Below are 21,172 nucleotides of genomic sequence, written 5' to 3'. Positions count from 1 at the left end.
GAAAAGGCCAAAGGCCCCGAATGACCAGCCGGAGCACCTCCTGGAGCCATCTGCTGAAAGATGGTATACATCGCATTCAGAAATGCGGTACTATCGGCTCCAGGGGCTGGAAAAGCCGGATACTGGGGTGCCTGGATCGAAGGCGACCCCGACGCCGGCCTCGACGTCCGCGACGCCGGAGACATCACAAGAGGCTGCATCACCTCAACCACAGACGCTTGTCCAGGCGAAGTCGGTGATGCCAGAGAGGGCAATGGCGTCGATGGATGCGGCGTGACCGTGGGACTGACCTCCCAAGTCCTCCGACGTCGAGCCGAAGGCGACCTCGAACGAGTCTCCTTGCTTGAATGACGCCGTGAATCTCTACGCCGCCGGGAGTCTCGATGACGCCGATGAGACCTTGGCGAGGAAGACTTCTTGTGATGTTTTTCCTTTCTCTTCGACTTCGCCAGGAATAATTTAGCCTCACGTTCCGAGCTCAAGCACCAGAGACAGTCCGAGTGAGGATCTGTAACGGACATCTTGCCCCCACACTCTCGACAGGGCTTGAAACCCGACTTTCTCTGAGACATTGTTACCGCAGAGAAGAACTACGCAGCAGAAAACACACTGTAACCACTAAAGTAACAGTAGCTCCCTCGAAGATAACCGTTTCGAATGCACGGAAAAAATTGAACTGACGTCGGCACGTCGTCGAGGACCTCTTATTGCCTGTATGACGTCAGACGGCGTCGCGTGGGCTAGAGTGACGTTCTCGTCGACGTGCAGAGACTAGGAAGAAGATTTCCGTCGAATGCTGGCGCCATGGGAGTATTCATTAGTTGAGGAATCCACAGGTAGTTGTATCCATCAGAAACACACATTCATACATTCTCTCTTACATAAGCACACACTCACCCACAAACATGCATACAACATACATTTAAATGCATTTTTACATCCCTTAGTTTACAGACTGTCATATTCCAGCTAATTGCACTCCATTTTTGTTACACCAATAGTGAATAGTATCACTCACTATTTGTGTAATACAAAAAAATGACAGAAAAAACAGGAAAGTTGAGTCCCCAATGGACGTCCATTAGAATGAGATATCCACGTGTTCCAGGCCACGTCTGAGGCCAGGGGTCGCAAGCAGCAAACTAGGGGTTGCAGCTGCAATCCCTGGCGACCCGTAAATGATGCCCCTGGGGAAAGTGCTTTTAAAGAAGTTGTATGTAGTGTAACACTTGAAATAATTCACTGAATAAAGAACACTGATAAAGTGATCCTATGGTTAATTTTGTTCATAACAACTTAATATACTTTTGAAAAGCCTCTAAAATTCACTTAAAAACATAGTTAAACTGAAGAGTTGGTTATAAAACAAAACAAACCCACTGGAGTTTCTCGGGTCTGGTTAGCTCTGTATTAAAAGAAAATATGACATTCAAAATATTAGGAGACCAATATCGGAAAAATATTGTGATACAAAAATAGTGTTGTCAACAACATCGTTTTTTGTGAGGTAGGGGTATAGGGTAGGAAGTTGTTTAAGTAATAATTAATCATGAATTATTCATTGTTAAATATTTAATTTATTATTATTAATTATATAAATTGCTTAAAGCTGATTTATTTTGGTTATATTTTACGTGGGGGCTGCTGGTTTAGTAGGGGTTTAGGGTGGGAAGTTACATAAAATAAAAGGTAATTTAATTACATTTTTTTTACATTTTTTATTTGATTACTAGGTAAAATAACGAAGTTAATTGTGTAATTGTTCTACTGTTTATTTTTGTATTGATTTTAGTATTTATATATGTGTCACACAAGCATTTTTAAATGTGTTTTACTTTTTTCATATGTGGTGGTTGGGGGCAGATTGACCTAAAATCGGCCGATCTGCCTCCGAAGTGGGCAGAAATGGCCTAAATACAATTTGCCCCTCCAGGGGAGCGACCCTTGCCTAAGGGGTCGCTCCCCATCTCTTAAAAAAAAAAAAAAAAAATTGCCCTGGTGCCTAGAGGTTTCTGCCCCCCATGGGGGCAGATCAGCCTAATAACAATAGGCCGATCTGCTCCCAGGGGGGGCAGAAATGGGCTAAAATAAATTTGCCTCCCCTACCCCCCCCCCCCCAGGGAGCGACCCTTGCCTACAAGGTTGCTCCCCTTGCGTGACATTTGCGCAAAAAAATAGATCCCTGGTGCCTAGTGGTTTCTGCCCCTTTCTAAAATCGGCCGATCTGCCTCCAAAGCGGGCAGAAATGGCCTAAATACAATTTGCCCCTCCAGGGGAGCGACCCTTGCTTAAGGGGTCGCTCCCCATCTCTAAAAAAACAAACACACACCAAAAAAAATAATACACACAAAAAAAATTGCCCTGGCGCCTAGAGGTTTCTGCCCGCCCCGGGTGCAGATCGGCCTAATAACAATAGGCCGATCTGGCCCGGGGGGGGGCAGAAATGGCCTAAAATAAATGTCCCCCCCAGGGAGCGACCCTTGCCTACGGGGTATCTCCCCTTGCGCGACGGCGCAAAAAAAAAGATCCCTGGTGCCTAGTGGTTTCTGCCCCCCTTGGGGGCAGATCGGCCTAATTAAAATAGGCTGATCTGCCCCCCTGGGGGCAGAAATGGCCTAAAATAAATTTGCCCCCCCAGGGGAGCGACCCTTGCCTAAGGGTTCGCTCCCCTTACGTGAAATTCACGAACAAATGAAAAAAACTCCCTGGTGTCTAGTGGTTTCTGTCCCCCTTGGGGGCAGATTGACCTCATAATAATAGGCTGAGATGATCCTTGTCTCACTAGGGGACAGTGAGACGGTCCAGAGGACCCTCGTGCCTGAGAAAACTAAGAAATACAGGCAGTGAATGACCATCAATGGACAGAGGGTGGAGGCTCAGAGACACAGGAGCCAGTGTGACTACAAGTGAGAGGTCACCTGGTGTCTGAGGAGCAGATAGATCCCCATGTACTTCACCAAGTAGTTGCAGTAGACAACTCTGAGCACCTGTGCAGAGTGGTGCAAGTTCCCTTTGAATTGGGGGGGAGGGGAGGTCTCAGGTTCCTTGAGGGTAGCTATGAGTCCAACCATGTCTGTAGATTGTCTGCTTGGCAATGACCTGGAAGATTCCCCTTGGAAGGTGTGGAACACAGGTCTCACTTGGAGATGTTGGGTCTGTCTGGGTTTTGTCTACCCGGTCAATGGCAGCCCGTCATGGTGATCAGGAGTCAGACCAGGCGTCTGGGTCACATCTGATTTATTTGGAGGATGGCCTCCTCTATAGCGAGCCTAAGGCTGCTGAGCCTGGGGCAGCCCACGTGCTGGTGGTACCCCAGTGCTTTAGAGCCCAGGACAAGCCCTTTGAGAGGCTTGTCATCCACTTTTACTGGTCCTAAATGCGCAGGCACTCTGATGCATATTGTAAGTCAGGCCAAACTTGTCAGGAAAGTGGCATGAGCGGGGGAAATATAAGGCTCCCCTCCAACCTTTTCCTGTGATCAGCACCCCCTTTGAAAGGGTGGGTAATGACATTGTGGGGCCTCTGGATACCAAGACAGCCCTGGGCAACAGGTTTATCCTATCTTGGTGGACCATGCCACCTGGAAGCTATACCTATGAGATCGATCTCAGCCCCGGTGGTGGGAAGGGCATTGATGGGGGTTTTAACCCACATGGGGTTCACCCAGGAGGTGGTACCTGATAGGGGTACCAACTTTATATCTACTTATATGAAGTCTGTGTGGAAGGAGTGCAGGATGACCTATAAGTTCAACACTCTTTACCACCCCCAATGAAATGGGCTGGTTGAGAGATTCAAACACACCTTGAAAGACAAGATTATGGGCCTGCTAGAGTATTGAGGTGTTTGTGGGACATCCTCCTACCATGCCTTCTGTTTGCTTACAGGGAGGTGCCACAAAAGGGACTTGGTTTTATCCCCTTTGAATTGTTGTATGGACACCCTGTGAGAGGACCACTGAGTTTTGTTAGGGAAGGCTTGGAGAAGACCTCCAGTAAGCCCCCCCTCGCCGGATATATTTAGCTACGTGCTGGCTTTTAGAAACCAGACTGCACACTTCAGGATGATCACTCAGGAGAACCTGGAAGCAAGCCAGGAAGACGTGAAACGCTGGTACGACCAGAATGCCACTCTGATGGAGTTTGAGCCTGGCCAGAAAGTGTGGGTGATGGCCCCAGTGGAATCTAGGGCACTCCAGGACAAGTGGACTGGGCCATTTGAGACAGTGGAGCGCAAAAGCGATGTCACCTATCTGGTGAACTTGCGGACTCCCAGGAACCCTTTGAGGGTCCTGCATGTAAACCGCCTCAAACCTCACTTTGAAAGAGTTGACGATGACCCTAGCAACAGATGACGGGGAGGAGGAAGAGAGTGAGCCTCTTTCTGACCTCCTGTCTGCTAAGGAGGTGTGAACCTCTCCCCCTTCCTGACCCCAGAGCAACAGAGGGAGTGTCACCAGGTGTTGGGACAGTTTGCCTCATTGTTTTCCTAGGTCCGTCATTTGTGTGTTGTTTACATTCTAGAATGCCCTTGAAGATAGGTTGGCAGCACAGATTATGGAACATATGCATGCCATTGATCATGGTTATCCCAAATATCTGGTAGCACCACATTTTTCTGAAATACATCATAGTGATCATACTAATTTATGTTTTTATGCCATTGAGCATGTCACCATTAATCTGAGAGGGTCAACCGCATCTCACAGTTAAGGAAGACGGAATCCCAAACAATTATTGATTTGGAAACATTAACCCCAATGGGACTGAACCTTGAAGAAGAGTTAAGTGTGCACTTGCAGGAGGAATAGTGAATGGACATTGTTATTCTGGGTAACGTTCTTGAGTTGTTTTACGTAGCTGTGAAGAACATGCAATGTATATATTTTTTTAATTGTGTGTGCTGCTAAAATCTTCTTGTAGTAAATTTGTTCTGAATCACTGTGTTTTATGTTACTTTATTTCACAGGAAGAAAGGAAGGGCCTGGACCAGCTCCAATCCCTGGTAGTGGGCCAGTAGGAGTTCCCCTACCCTTTTCTTCGTTTGCACACGGCGGTGTAGGGATTCACTCAGATAAGATGTTCTGCACTTTATATAATTTGTCTTAGTGTTGAGATTGTTTTTATTTATGCCATCTATATGCTCTGGAATAATTACATGAATATGGTAGCTTACAAGTTAAATATTGTCTGTCTGGGTATCGTCATTCACAATTGGAGTGCCATGAATATTATCAGGATATGTCTTGTAATAACATGAACATGTTTCTTGTACACTTTGATATTTCATTAGCCAGATGTGTAGTATGAACCAATGACTATCAGGATACAATATCATGCTTTACCAAGAACGATTTTCATGCATCCTATGGACCGTTTCCTACCCAGCTATTATGACTCAGCCTATGTATTGTTGTACAGTGTCTATTTTAGATTGCATACATATAGTTAAAGTGGAAGTCGATTCACGACGATATGAACACCTAGGAGTAGTTTATGACCATATCCAGGGATATTAATGATTTGGAGCACTGAGCAATTATATAATATGGGTATTTACTTTGGATGCCTATACTGGGATGCATTGTATTCTGCTATGCAGTTTAGCTAGGATCTTTATCTTCATGTTAACTGCTATACTTTTCATCAAATGCATTAGCTCAGGACATGTAGCCTATTGAGTTTACTTAAGCTCTGACGCTTTGTATATATAATTTAATTTGGAAGAATTTCTCCAGCTGGTGTCTCAACAGTGAGATTGTTTTTGTGCCATCATTTACTTTCTTTAATAATATGTAATATTTTGAATGTGATAGTCCTGTTAATTTGTATGCCGATATGGACCTTTGGCTTCTGATGACATCTTCTATTTCAGTTTGAATCCATTCCAATATGGCGCTTGTGATCACAGGGCTGTGTTCACTGGGATAGAATCTGTTGTTTATGCTTGCTGTTTTGCAATGCATTCATTTTCACTGACGTGCAGATACTTTTTTGTATGTGAGCAAGGCTGTTTTTCTTGGCCAAAACGTGTGCTCAGAAATAAACTACACTATGTCTACTTGGACGCTGAGTGAGTTTTTATTTCATTGTTGTACTGACCCCTTTGTCTGTATATGTGTATATATATATATATATACATATACAAATATATTTAAAAATAAACAATATATTTGGGTTTTTTTTCAACAATATTTTTTCCTGGGATTTTTGTACTTAGTGTTAAGAACACAATAGCGGTTAAACGATAATTCTGACAATACTTTTGTCAACAACATTTTTTACCAGGATATTGTGTCGGTGAATCGTTTAGCTCCACAAACCGTAGCTTGGACACTCGCCATACAGAACATAACTGGAAAACCAAAAGTTCCTGTTCATCTCTTTCTGGCACCCCACCCCCCACTTCTCTTTGGCGGGCATTAATAATAATTTTTCGTTTCAGGCCTAGGAATTCATAATCCCATAGGCCTTGCACAGGAAATGATTGCGCATCTGCTCAGGTATAATATCAAATATATATGACATTCTGTGAAACACATGTGAAAAGGTGCAGGACTGAAAGCGGATGAAGGCGACGACCAGGCAGAATTAAAACTACAGATTTTGCAAAAAATCTGAAAGGACTAAACTATGTCGCTTGATAAAAGTCGAAATGAGGGTGGGAAAAAGGACAGCTCTAGAATATTGTAACAACTAGTGGCACTAGTGGTGGGGTCAGAAACATCTGGAAAAACCATGGTACTAGATGTAGAAAAAGGCATATTGCTCCTCTAGGGGTAAGTGAGTATTTCGTATAGATGGGGATCAACAATAAATAATAACCATGATAATGCACAGTGTTAAATGAAAGTGACCAAAAAATTAAAATAAACTGAAAGTCAATTTGAGCTCTGTGAAGCCATATGTTTTTAATCTAATAGGTTTAACCTCCAGGTTGAACGAAAAACGTAACATTAGTGACCACCAACACAAACTGGATGGTAATGAGCGTCTTTAAAAATACATCCACAACACAGACGTCTGTGGTGACTCTTACCATGCTTTTCCTGATATAATTGATGGCCTTCTTCTTATCCATGCCTGACCAGTTGTTAAGCATATAACAAATGCAGGATGCACAGTACACAAATCTCATGTCATTCTCACTTCCTTGAAGTACAGCAGAGAAACTGGAAAACATTATCACAAAAGTGGGCTAAGAAATATATTTATAAGTACAATTATTACAAACGTATTCTTAAGCAGAAGTGAAAATTACCTACACTCACAGGAACTGGAAATAAAAATATATGGAAAACTATGTTTACTGTTGCACTATTATCAACTTATTGTGATTAAATATTAAAACCAACTTGTCTAGTTACCACCATGACAGTACATTGCAGCATTTTGATACTGCATCTATATAGATCCAATTTTTTTTTTTATTCAGTGGAAAAAACAGATGTTGCAAATTACATTATTTCCACAAGTATTCGACAGATGAAATACATATGCGCACACACCCACTTAAGATGGATACCTTTGAATTTTAGATGCATCCCCCGTTTCTGGTTGATCTACACTGAGCAGCTGTTAGGTAAAAAAAAAAAAGAATTATTCCAAATGTAATCATTCATCCAAATTGTTATGGCTTATTCTGCAGTGTGCACCCAGATAGTCCTTCGAAGGGGTTCATGGGAATCCAAGGTATTTTATGAATCCCCTGCCATGCAAACATTCATGCAACTTAAGGGAGCAATTCTACAGTTCTTAGATTGCCCTCCATCGGCGTATTTTTTAAATCGATCTTATGATATACTGTATGCTTGAAAGAAGAATATGGTTCTCTTTCTCCACAAGAAAAAATATATCTGACCAAGAGCTTCTTCCTAGATGATTCCGTGCACCGAATGCAGCCCTTAAGTAGGTCTATGTTTAACTAAAAATGTTTCTGAGGTGAAAGCACACTTCGAAGTCATGCTTCCTTTTCAGTATATAATTTTGAGACCTTTGCTGAGTTCGTGGGAGAGAGACAATGATCCAATAGAATACACACTAACGAAACAAATCCAAAACGCTTCTGGGTATCCTTTGGACGATAATCCATCACAATGAATTGCATATTCTGAACACTAACCCTCCAACTGCGCCCCACGGACGATTACACATTACAATCAATTGCGGCATAGGTACATTAACACAGTGAATCCTTGAGACACCCGCACACCAATCTCAAACCTATTGACACAAAGCAACCACACTGCAGTGCACCCAAGAGTATTTATCCACTGCAGGATGGATAAATAAAGCCAGCAATCTGCACTGTGCCCCATTACCGTAACTTACCACAGAGGAAACATACCAATCACGCCGTATCCCATAGACACTAACCTACCAACAATCATGGCATCCTCTACCAGGAACATTGCATCCTCAAAACAAGTAACTCACCTCACTGCACTGTATCATGCAGATACTAATCAATTACACTGCATCCTCAAGATACTAACCCATTACGTTATGGCATATAAATGCAAACACACCACCCAACCCTGCACCTCAGGCATACTGGTCTTCAACGAAAGGATAGTAAAACTACACCATATGACATATTATTGCATCTTAGGGAAACAACCACACCAAGTGTACTGGTGCACACTAAGCACAGTGCCCTGCATCATCAAAGGCCAAGCCCCGCTTTCCACAACACTGCATCGTAGGGACACTTAACCACCGTATGACAAAGCACTCTATGGATTCTTACCTCCCACCCTGCACTTCATCGTAAGGACACGTTATCACCCTGAACTCAATGAACATTAACCAACTACACTGCATCCTAGTCACACCTAAACAATACCTCACTCTATGGCACACGTTACATTCCCTTCTACTAATACTAACTTACTGCTTTGCTCTGCATCCTAGAGGTTCTAATCTACAACCCTGCACTGCATCCTAAGGAAACTAACCCACTTGCTCCACGACTTCCAATGGGGACGTAACCACTCCATTCCACTCCACTCTATCCTTGGGACACTAAGTCACAAGACTATGCATTATGGTCACTAACAGTAGTGGCTCTTCCTTATGTGCTCCATGGCTACCTTGTTTTTGGCCTCAGTTTTACTATATCATGAGTGAATAATTATTCACACTTGGCATAATAAAAAAAATGCCGACCTACTTCAGGTCCAGCAACAGCCTGAGGCAACTGGTGATACTGTCTGATGGTTGGTACATGATAGAGCCTGCACCATCCATCACATGTTGTCCAGGGAGGACTGGTACAATTCCAGCCCTGGCCTCAGGACACTGGCAGGGACCAGTGCCTTCCCTATCTGTGATGTGCGGAAGAGTCTATGTTGATGGTAGCAATGGGCGCTGCAGGCTTAAGCCCTGCAGTGTACATGGCTACATTCCAATCAGCTGTCACACCACCCTTTCCCAAATCGCCACAGACCTGGGAAAGAGTGATTTGAAAAACCACAAACTGAAATATCGAAACTGCACAGGTTTGAGTTTTCAGTTCCGTGCTGCAGTGTTGGAAGCAGACAAGCAAGGGTAATTGGGCAGCCACAATTTCTGCTAGTTGGAACAGCAGGAGTCCAAACAGGACCTGCTCAGACAACACGCTAGGTAAAACACTTTTAAATGTTGTCTTCATGTGGGTGGGAACATGTGTCTTAGAGAGTGTATGTGCAAACAAATGTGTGTCTGAGTGAAAGTGAGAGTCAGCGAAGGAGTGAGTCAGTGAGAATGAGTGAATGTAACTGACTGTTGCTGTGTGTGACACTGAGTAAGAATAAGAGTCAATCTGAGTGAGACTGTACGAGTGAGTGAGAACCATTGAGACTGAATCAGAGTGAGTCAGAATGTGAAAATGAGTGGGACTAAGTGAGACTGAGTCAAACTGAGTGAGACTAGGTGACTCAAAGTGAGACAGATTGAGTGAGAATGAGTGAGCCACACTGAGACTGAGTGAGTGTGAATAGGTGAGAATGAGTGGGAGTGGGTGAGAATGAACGAGTGATACTCAGGGAATCAGAGCGAGGTTGGATGAGTCAGAATGAGTTGCAAGGAGTGAAATAAGTGATACTGAGTGAGTCAGAGTAAGTAAAAGTGAGTGCAAGTCCAGATGAGGGTGAGTGAGTGAGACTAATTTAGAATGAGTGAGAGAGAAAGACTATGTGCAAGGGAGAGTGAGAGAATCCCTGAACACCATAAGACAAAGTCAGGGTCATTCAGTGGAATTCAATCCAAGGATTATGCCTTATCACTTTTAAAAGTCACCTGCCGCTACTGGTCACTAACCATTCCAGATGCCTAACAAGAACACTAATTCACCACAAAGAACATCATGCTAGGCACTTTTACCCATCTTACCCAATTCTACCCACAGCACTGGATCCAAGTAGCTGCATTCAACCTACAGTGCATGCTATGGCCACTAATCCATCACATTGCGTTTTACAGATTACAACAAATCACAATACAAAGAATCCTTAGAAAAACACACACAATACAATGTGCCGTCACTAGTCCATCACACTGCACTTCACTATAGGGATATTGAAATATCACATTCCAAAGTGGCCCTAATTAAAAAGTTACTTACCTTTGGAAACAACCTTTCTGGTGGACACTCTATTCCTCACCTGTGGATGTCCCTTGGGTGTCAGACTGGATCAGGACTTTTTCCATAGCACCTCTGCGGTGGTAGGGTGCGCTGGCTCCTTGATGATGCCAGACAGAAATAGTATAATGGTGATGTCACTGGAGCCATACAACATCTTCTCTAGCGCCCTCGCATCGGTTACTGTCCACTTTTCTCTATACATTAGAGGCAGAGACAAGAATGATGTGTGTACGAGATGCAGTGCAGAAAATCTAACTTGGAATCTTATCACGAAGCATCTTAGTGGTCATCCTTCAGAACGGGAAGGTGGGAAGGGTTGGTGAGGAATCAGAGTGTCCACTAGAAAGATGGTTAGCGAAGGGAAGTCATTAGTTCGAGCCTGCAATTGCTTTGACCTGATGTAAGTATTGTGGGCTTTTAACCACACCCACCTCACGCCCATCACTTTCACTCGTTCGTCGGATTGCCTTTCGAAAACCCTTTATTTTCATTGGTAAATGCTTTACGTTTGTTCCTCCTTTGGGTGGTTTTGTTATCGCTTCACAATCTGACCTGTTACATGGATAATTGCATGACTGCCGATATGGTTGACTGTGAGCGAACTCCTTTTTCCTTTTGTGTGTCTCCTTCGCGCTCATGGCCGCCATGGCACTTTGAATCGGCTCGCTTATGTCAACTAATGTTTCACTTTTCATTTTCAATTTATGTGGCAAGAAAAGTCCAGTTAGGAATTTACGCCAGTAGCTCTAAATGGAGCAAATGTGAAACCCATTGCATTGCAAATGCTTGTTTTTTTCTACTGATGAATAGCTCGAACTTTAGATTGACCATACCTTCAGACCCACCACTGGGGGTGGGGGGTTGGGTCGTTTACTGCTCAAACTAGGGAGACTTGAAGTACAGAATGTGCAAAATGACTGTCTCTCCCCTCTTCAGAATCCAGGCAATAATGGTTGGCAAAGGGTGAAGAGACAGCAAGTCACCAAGTCAAGTGTGAAATAGAACGTAAGGAAACCATAATAGAGGTTAACAGAACGTACACAGACAAAACAAGCACTGGCAAAGCCAGTGGGTGTGGTGTTAGGTACCAGCCTTTGGCCTTGTTAATTTTTGTTTTGTTCTGTTATGGTTAGTGAAAAACTGTGTTGTAGAAGCAGTCAGGCTCTCATCAATCTAAACAACATAATTTGATAACGGTAAAAAACAATTTGGTTAAAAAACAAAAAAAAACACACACACTACTACAGAAGCCCTGGACACACAAGGGGTCTACTTCGTGTGTGGATGTGCTACTTGTGAAAGGGAAGCATGCTGTAACTTAAAATGAAGTCAGCCCTTGGTTGAAGTTTACTAACCTACTGCCACAAGATGCATGCTGTAGTATCTGGATGAAATATGTAAAACTGACCCAACAACAGACTCCTGGACAAAGTCAGACTGCAATCCCTTAGAGTTCAGAATATTATACTTATACTTTTAGTAAAAACTTTAAAGGATCTTGGCTAACACCAGATCTGGAAAAAAAACAATTGGCCTGGTGCTGGCTATCATCCTCTTGCCTTTGCTACGACTGTTTTGTAATATTTTTGTAAAACGTTCCTGTAAGTAGGGAGGCTTGCAAAGGCAGCTAGATAAAGAGGCTTACAAAGGCAGCTAGATAAAGAGGCTTGCAAATGCAGATAGATAGATAGATAGATAAATAGACAGACACATTAGTTCAGAGTAGTATAGATAGAGTTGTGTAGATAGTTGTTTGGATAGAGTTATACAGTTGCATAAATATAGTCTTATTGTGTTGTGTAGATAGATAGAGTTGTATAGATAAAGGTGTAAAAATAGAGGGAGTTGTAAAGATAGACGGTTTTGAAGATAGATAGACTTGTAACAATGCATATGGCTGTATTAACAGTTAGGGCTGTATTGATAGACAAGGATGTATAGCCAGACTGATAAGTATTTATAGCTAATTAGAGTTGTATAGCTTGATAGGGTTGTATAGATAGATAACTCAACTGCCTGGATACCCTTGCAGGTGAGTAACACACTATACAAATCAACATAACATAACATGTAGGGCTGTATATGTAGATAATGAAAATGTCACTTACCCAGTGTACATCTGTTCGTGGCATTAGTCGCTGCAGATTCACATGTTTGGCACAGTCCGCTGCCTGGTGTTGGGCTCGGAGTATTACAAGTTGTTTTTCTTCGAAGAAGTCTTTTTTGGTCACGGGACCGAAGGACTCCTCCCTCTTCGGCTCCATTGCGCATGGGCGTCGACTCCATCTTAGATTGTTTTCCCCGCAGAGGGTGAGGATGGAGTTGTTTGCTATAAATAGTGCCCATGCAATGGAGTGAATATGTATGTACGTTAAGAGTTTATAATAATTATTTACAAATGTACAGATGTTTAAGATTTATGATCTACTTCTAAACGGCTACAGGCTTCCCGGGGAGGTGGGAGGGTACATGTGAATCTGCAGCGACTAATGCCACGAACAGATGTACACTGGGTAAGTGACATTTTCAGTTCGATGGCATATGTTGCTGCAGATACACATGTTTGGCATAGACTATAAAGCAGTTACCTCCCCTAAAAGCGGTGGTTTAGCCTGTAGGAGTTGAAGTAGTTTGGAATAATGTTCTTAGTACAGCTTGGCCCACTGTAGCTTGTTGTGCATTTAGTACGTCTACACAGTAGTGTTTAGTAAACGTATGAGGCGTAGACCAGGTTTCAGCCTTACATTTTTCGCTCATAGGAATGTTTCCTAGAAAGGCCATTGTAGCACCTTTCTTTCTGGTTGAGTGTGCCTTTGGTGTAATAGGCAATTCTCTTTTGGCTTTAAGATAGCATGTTTGAATACATCTGACTATCCATCTAGCAATGCCTTGTTTAGAGATTGGATTTCCTATGTGTGGTTTTTGAAAAGCTATGAACAGTTGTTTTGTTTTCCTGATTAGCTTTGTTCTGTCCATGTAGTACATTAGTGCTCTTTTGATGTCTAATGTATGTAGTGCCCTTTCAGCCACGGAATTTGGTTGTGGGAAGAACACTGGCAATTCTACTGTTTGATTTAAATGGAATGGTGAGATTACTTTTGGCAGAAATTTTGGATTTGTTCTTAGAACTATTTTATTGTTGTGTATTTGAATAAATGGTTCTTGTATGGTAAATGCCTGTATTTCACTTACTCTTCTGAGGGATGTGATTGCAATGAGAAATACGACTTTCCAGGTTAGATATTGCATTTCACAGGAATGCATGGGTTCGAAAGGTGGACCCATGAGTCTTGTTAAGACGATGTTAAGATTCCATGAAGGAACTGGTGGTGTTCTTGGTGGTATAATTCTTTTTAGCCCTTCCATGAATGCTTTAATAACTGGTATTCTAAATAGAGACGATGAATGAGTAGTTTGTAGGTAAGCAGATATTGCTGCGAGGTGTATTTTTATAGATGAAAAAGCGAGATTTGCTTTTTGCAAATGTAGTAAGTATCCTACTATGTCTTTAGTAGAGGCATGTAATGGTTGTATTTGATTGGCATGGCAGTAGTAAACAAATCTTTTCCACTTAGATGCATAGCAGTGTCTAGTGGAAGGTTTTCTAGCTTGTTTTATGACCTCCATGCATTCTTGTGTGAGGTCTAAGTGTCCGAATTCTAGGATTTCAGGAGCCAAATTGCCAGATTCAATGATGCTGGGTTTGGATGCCTGATCTGTTGTTTGTGTTGTGTTAACAGATCTGGTCTGTTGGGTAGTTTGACATGCGGTACTAGTGAAAGGTCTAGTAGAGTTGTATACCAAGGTTGTCTTGCCCATGTGGGTGCTATTAGTATGAGTTTGAGTTGGTTTTGACTCAACTTGTTTACTAGATATGGAAGGAGAGGGAGAGGGGGAAAAGCGTATGCAAATATCCCTGACCAACTCATCCATAGAGCATTGCCTTGTGATTCGCGGTGTGGGTACCTGGATGCGAAGTTTTGGCATTTTGAGTTTTCTTTTGTTGCGAACAAATCTATCTGGGGTGTTCCCCAAATTTGAAAGTACTTGTTCAGAACTTGGGGGTGAATTTCCCATTCGTGGACTTGTTGGTGGTCTCGCGAAAGGTTGTCTGCTAGTTGGTTTTGTATTCCTGGAATAAATTGTGCTATTAGGCGAATGTTGTTGTGAATCGCCCACTGCCAAATTTTTTGTGTTAGGAGGCACAATTGTGTTGAGTGTGTTCCTCCTTGTTTGTTTAAATAATACATTGTTGTCATGTTGTCTGTTTTGACAAGAATGTATTTGTGTGTTATTATGGGTTGGAAGGCTTTCAACGCTAGAAATACTGCTAGCAGTTCTAGGTAATTGATATGAAATTTTGTTTGGTGTATATCCCATTGTCCTTGAATGCTGTGGTGATTGAGGTGTGCTCCCCACCCTGTCATGGAAGCATCTGTTGTTATAACGTATTGAGGCACTGGGTCCTGAAATGTCCGCCCTTTGTTTAAATTTTTGCTGTTCCACCATAGAAGCGAGAGGTATGTTTGGCGGTCTACCAACACCAGATCTTGAAGTTGACCCTGTGCCTGTGACCATTGTGATGTTAGACACTGTTGTAAGGGTCGCATGTGTAGTCTTGCGTTTGGGACAATGGCTATGCATGATGACATCATGCCTAGAAGTTTTAGCACAAATTTTGCTTGTATCTTTTGGTTTGGAAACATAGCACTTATTACCTTGTGGAATGCCTGCACTCTTTGTGGACTTGGAGTGGCAATTCCTTTTGATGTGTTGATGGTTGCTCCTAGATATTGTTGTGTCTGACACGGTTCTAGGTGTGATTTTGTATAGTTGATGGAAAACCCCAGTTTGTGAAGGGTTTGTATGACACATGTGGTGTCGTTTGCGCATTTTTTTACTGTGTTGGTCTTGATTAGCCAATCGTCTAGGTAAGGGAACACATGTATCTGTTGTCTCCTGATGTGTGCTGCTACTACTGCTAGACATTTTGTGAACACTCTTGGTGCAGTTGTTATTCCGAATGGCAACACTTTGAATTGGTAATGTATTCCTTTGAATACGAACCGTAGGTACTTTCTGTGAGAAGGGTGTATTGGTATATGAAAGTACGCATCCTTTAGGTCTAATGTGGTCATGTAATCTTGCTGTTTGAGCAGTGGAATGATGTCTTGTAGTGTGACCATGTGAAAATGGTCCGATATGATGTAGGTATTTAGTGTCCTGAGATCTAATATTGGTCTTAATGTTTTGTCTTTTTTTGGAATTAGAAAGTACAGGGAGTAAACTCCTGTATTTTTTTGTTGTACTGGTACTAACTCTATTGCATCCTTTTCCAGTAGTGCTTGAACTTCTAGTCCTAAAAGTTCTAAATGTTGTGGTGACATTTTGCGTGTTTTGGGAGGGATGTTTGGTGGGAATTTGTGGAATTCTATGCAATAGCCATGTTGGATTATTGCTAATACCCAATTGTCTGTTGTAATCTGTTGCCAAGATTGGTAGAATTGGCTTAGTCTTCCCCCCACTGGTGTTGAGTGAAGGGGTTGCGTGACTTGAAAGTCACTGTTTAGGTGGAGGTGTTTTTGGAGTCTGGAATCTTCCCCTACTCCTTGGGAATTGACCCCCCCTATATCCCCTGAAACCTCCCCTTTGGAAGGAACCCTGATATGGTGTGGTTCTTGTTTGTTGGCTGGTGGTGTCTGTGGGTTGGCCACGAAACCCCCCTCTAAATGGAGTTTTTCTAAAAGAGCCTCTGCTTTGCGGGGAGTAGAGTGCGCCCATGGCCTTGGCCGTGTCTGTGTCCTTTTTAAGTTTTTCAATGGCTGTGTCCACTTCAGGGCCAAAAAGTAGTTTTTCGTTGAAGGGCATATTAAGGACAGCTTGCTGGATTTCAGGTTTGAAGCCTGAAGTGCGGAGCCAAGCGTGTCTCCTTATGGTGACAGCAGTGTTGACTGTTCTCGCTGCAGTATCGGCTGCGTCCAGTGAAGAGCGGATTTGATTGTTTGAGATCGTTTGTCCCTCTTCAACTATTTGCTGCGCCCTTTTTTGGTATTCTTGGGGAAGATGGTCTACGAGAAGTTGCATCTCATCCCAGTGAGCGCGGTCATATCTGGCCAGCAGCGCTTGAGAATTTGCGATGCGCCACTGGTTGGCTGCCTGTGATGCTACTCTTTTTCCTGCCGCATCAAATTTTCTGCTTTCTTTGTCCGGAGGTGGGGCGTCGCCAGATGTATGCGAATTTGCTCTTTTGCGAGCTGCCCCTACTACTACGGAGTCAGGTGGTAACTGCGAAGTAATAAACACTGGATCTGTGGGTGGTGGTTTGTATTTTTTATCCACCCTTGGGGTGATGGCTCTTGATTTTACGGGCTCTTCAAAAATTTGTTTTGCGTGCCGTAACATCCCCGGTAGCATTGGGAGACATTGATATTGGCTATGTGTAGCCGAGAGGGTGTTAAATAAAAAATCATCCTCTATAGGATCTGAATGCAGTTGGACATTGTGGAATTCTGCAGCCCTAGCCACCAGTTGTGAGTATGAGGTACTGTCCTCTGGCGGTGACGGCTTTGTGGGGTATGAATCTGGATCATTGTCCGGCACTGGGGTGTCGTATAGGTCCCAAGCGTCTTGATCCTGATTATCTTGACTTATGGTAGTTTGCGCTGGTGAGTGCATTTGTGGCGGTGTTTGTGCCGGCGATGCCTGTTGTAGTGGAGAGGGCGGAGGCGTGACTTTTTTAACCACTTTGACTTGTGGTTGTGCGTCATCCTTGAGGAGACTCATCCTTCTTTTCCTCATTATTGGGGGAAGGGTTGATATCTTCCCTGTGTCTTGCTGGATGTACAGTCTCTTTTGTGTGTAGTCTGATTCTACACTTTGGAGCTCTTGTCCAAATCTGTGCATCTGGCCACTTATTCCTTGTTCCTCTGAGTAGGATGAAGGTGTGGTATTTTTCGGCGCCGAGAGAGAATCTTTTTTCGGTTTCGACACCGACAGAATTTTTGTTCCTTTCGGCATGGATTCTCGGTGCCGATGTTTTTCGGTGCCGGTATCTTGTTTTTGTCTCTCGGAGCCGCTTTCTCGGCTCCGAGGTTGCTCCATGGCGGTCCCTCGACCGGAGTCGGGTGTCTTCGCTATGGGCGTGCCCTTTTTCGGCGCCTTCGACGGGTCGCCTGTTTTATGGGTCGAGCCATGGCCTGTTGGCAGTGGCGTCCCCTGGGCTTTCGGTTTGTCGATGGTTTTACTTTTCGACGTCTTACTCACAGTTTGTTGCTGTTGTTCGACGTCGGAGCCTCCGGATTCTGATTCCGGAACCGAGAATGTTTCCTCTTCGTCGTCGAAACGTTGTTTTGTCGGCGTGGACGCCATTTGTAGACGCCTGGCTCTTCGGTCCCGGAGTGTTTTTCTGGACCGGAAGGCTCGACAGGCCTCACAGGTATCCTCCTTGTGCTCGGGGGACAAGCACAAGTTACAGACCAAGTGCTGATCTGTATAAGGATACTTACTGTGACATTTTGGGCAGAAACGGAACGGGGTCCGTTCCATCGGCTTCGATGTCGCACGCGGTCGGGCCGACCAGGCCCCGATGGGGGAATCGAAGCTACCCCAAAGTCTTCCGATGATCGGTGTCGATGTACCTAACTATCCCGATACCGAACGGAACAATACCGACGCTTTCTTCCGAGATTCTGACTAACTTTCCGAACCGAAACACGGAGCGAAAAGGAATACGTCCGAACCCGACAGCGGAAAAAAACAATCTAAGATGGAGTCGACGCCCATGCGCAATGGAGCCGAAGAGGGAGGAGTCCTTCGGTCCCGTGACCAAAAAAGACTTCTTCGAAGAAAAACAACTTGTAATACTCCGAGCCCAACACCAGGCAGCGGACTGTGCCAAACATGTGTATCTGCAGCAACATATGCCATCGAACATATGGTTAGATGGGTAGATCAGGTTGTGTAGATAGGTAGGGTTGTACAAATAGGGTTGTATATATAGGGATAGATGGATAGATAGATAGATAGATAGATAGATAGATAGATAGATAGATAGATAGATAGATAGACTGACAGAGAGGGCAGAGAGCTGGGATAAATAGCAGAGCTTCAATTAATAATATAATAGTTAAATGCCTATAGAAGCACAGTATGCAAGAGCACTGAAAGCAAATGAGAAAGCTATACAAGCAGGACATACAGACTGAATTTGCTTACAAATATAACATACAGGAGCACTGAAAACAAACTAGAAAACCTACAAGCAGGACATACAGATTGGTTTACAAATATAACTGTTGTCCTCAATCAAACTGCACACTACCAATTAATATATAGACAAGACTGCAAGCTCATGCCTACAAAGAGAGTCAACAGGGCATGATGAGGTCTATTTTTCGCTGTAAGTTTCGGTTTTTGGAGTACTGCCAAGGGAGCACCATACTCCCCTTTGGGATGCTTAGTGGGCCCTGAATCTGCGTAATCCGATGACCAATTTGAATATTGGGTAAACTGCATTGTTAATTGATATCCATATTACTCAAATTGAACAGGGAGATCTTTGAAAATTGGATAATAAATGCTCTGATGCTGAGCTTGGGATTGTAAACACAAACACTTTATCACCAGACTACGGGTCTTATTTAGATATTGGTGGACGAGTTACTCTGTCACACAGTGAGAATATCCCACCAGCCGATATATAAATCCCATTGTATTATATGGGATTTAGATTTCGGCAGACAGGATATCTTTCACCATTGTGACAGAGTAACTCACCCGGCAATATCTAAATCAGGCCCTATATCTTAAGACCAACCTTGATTTTTCAACTAATTTGGGTTGCATGGTCCTCGTGCACCTCATGGAGACACTTCCCACACAGGATCAAAACAAAAACAACACACTTCCAACCAAACATCCTACACAGGGTAGCGAGCTGCCCTTATAGGCAAGCGCTTCCACGCCCTATGTAGGGGTTGTAAGTCCTATATCAATGTTGTAATGCTAGGCAATACATGAGAAACTATTAGTATGTTAGCATCGCTGTACCGAGCATGTATTTTAGGAGTGCTATTCAGTGGCTTGAAACTTAAGTGAACAAAAATGCACTGAAACCTTAGTATAATCTACAAAAGAGCCAGCAGCATCATCGAAAGTCAACTGCGATGTGAAACTAATTTTGTTTCAGTTACTGACAGTCAGCTGGCACCAGTATACCACGTTCCAAGTATGTGTGCGAAGTCCTGGCCTTTAAATTAGTTAGCACATAAATGCCAAATAAATATTTACGTATACGCGTGTGCTTCTTGAAAAGCACCCCGTGTTAGAAGACAAAGTGCTATGAAATTCGAAGACACAAGAAAGCAGCAGAAGAGGATTCTATGTAACGAGTTCAGTATTTATGGATCTAGCAACAAAATGCTTGTGAGCCAAGCAACAACAGAACAATGTGCGGACCTGTGCACATCGCATATAATGACCAAGTTCAAAATGTAAAGGAGACAAGTGGATTAGTAGTGGATTGGGAGGAGGTGTTATCAGTAAAGCAGGGCTGGTGGTCTGCTAGTGACAGAAAGCCTCTGCATCTTCCAGAAAAGCAATGTGCATGTTACCCCTTCAGAAGGAGTAAAATTAAATATCGAGGGGCAGCACGTGAGCGCTGCTCCACAAAGTGGCAGCACAGGACAAAGTACATTTATTCAGTTCCTGATAGAGTCACGACTGACATGAGCGCTAAGTGTGCTTTCAACTCTAAATCTGGGAGTATAAGCATCCTCCCTGGTGCACAAAATAGATGAGAATCCACCTGAAGCCGGCCTCTTTCAAGTAGTACTTCGGCAATTCCTTATGTAAATGTGCACATCCATAGGTGCCTTTGTCAGTTTGCCACTTTTTGGGGTCCAATTTCAATTTGGACATATGCGTTTGCTTTTCTTAAGCATGTGAAAAAGACTTTAATGCAAGTATCCATAAACTACTATAGATGGATTGTACCACGCATATCTCAGATCAGATGACCAGCACTCTTTAAACTTTCACACAAACACTTCTTTTGTTAGGTCTTCAGCTATTTGTTGGCAAACAGACTTACAGTATACAATATAGACTCGGATGTGTATCGGCACCATTCTGGTCTCCCTATTCCTCAGTTTCACCCTCATTGTTCTGATTTGATGTGTTGCAAGAATCCACTGCCGATGTCAAAACCTTCCATTGCAGGGCATGAGGGACTATTTTCTCCACCTCGGGGTGTCTCGCCCTGCCCCCCCCCCCCCCCTTATTACTGATAAGCCTCGAAGCACCTGCTTGTCCCCATAGTCCCTCATACGATCCTTGGTCGACAGCCATCTTTAAATGGAACTGAAACCATTTCAACATGGCTGCCCGTGTGTGTGCAAATGCACAAGGGCCATTTGAAAGGTGCTTTTAATAACAAAACATCTAGATGACCACTCTGCATATATATTCTGTGAAAAACACAAGACATTATTAAACATTTGCTCCAACAAGGTAAAAATGCAGGAGAATCCCCAATATCTACAGGTTGGAA

At 43.3% G+C, this 21,172-nt stretch overlaps 1 protein-coding gene across 2 annotated transcripts in view; it reads right to left on the bottom strand.

Annotated features, from left to right (window-relative positions):
- Positions 1-21,172, bottom strand: part of PGGT1B (protein geranylgeranyltransferase type I subunit beta) — a 239,403-nt gene that overhangs the window by 88,945 nt on the left and 129,286 nt on the right. For both annotated transcript variants that reach the window (XM_069226500.1, XM_069226501.1), the window contains one exon: positions 7,039-7,171. In XM_069226500.1, coding sequence (XP_069082601.1) covers positions 7,039-7,171 — 133 coding nt within the window. The remainder of the gene's footprint in view (positions 1-7,038; positions 7,172-21,172) is intronic.

Source organism: Pleurodeles waltl, chromosome 1_1 (genome assembly GCF_031143425.1).
Source record: "Pleurodeles waltl isolate 20211129_DDA chromosome 1_1, aPleWal1.hap1.20221129, whole genome shotgun sequence".
Taxonomy (NCBI): domain Eukaryota; kingdom Metazoa; phylum Chordata; class Amphibia; order Caudata; family Salamandridae; genus Pleurodeles; species Pleurodeles waltl.
The sequence above is the reverse complement of the archived record's forward strand: the minus strand, read 5'-3'. Positions and strand labels throughout refer to the sequence as shown.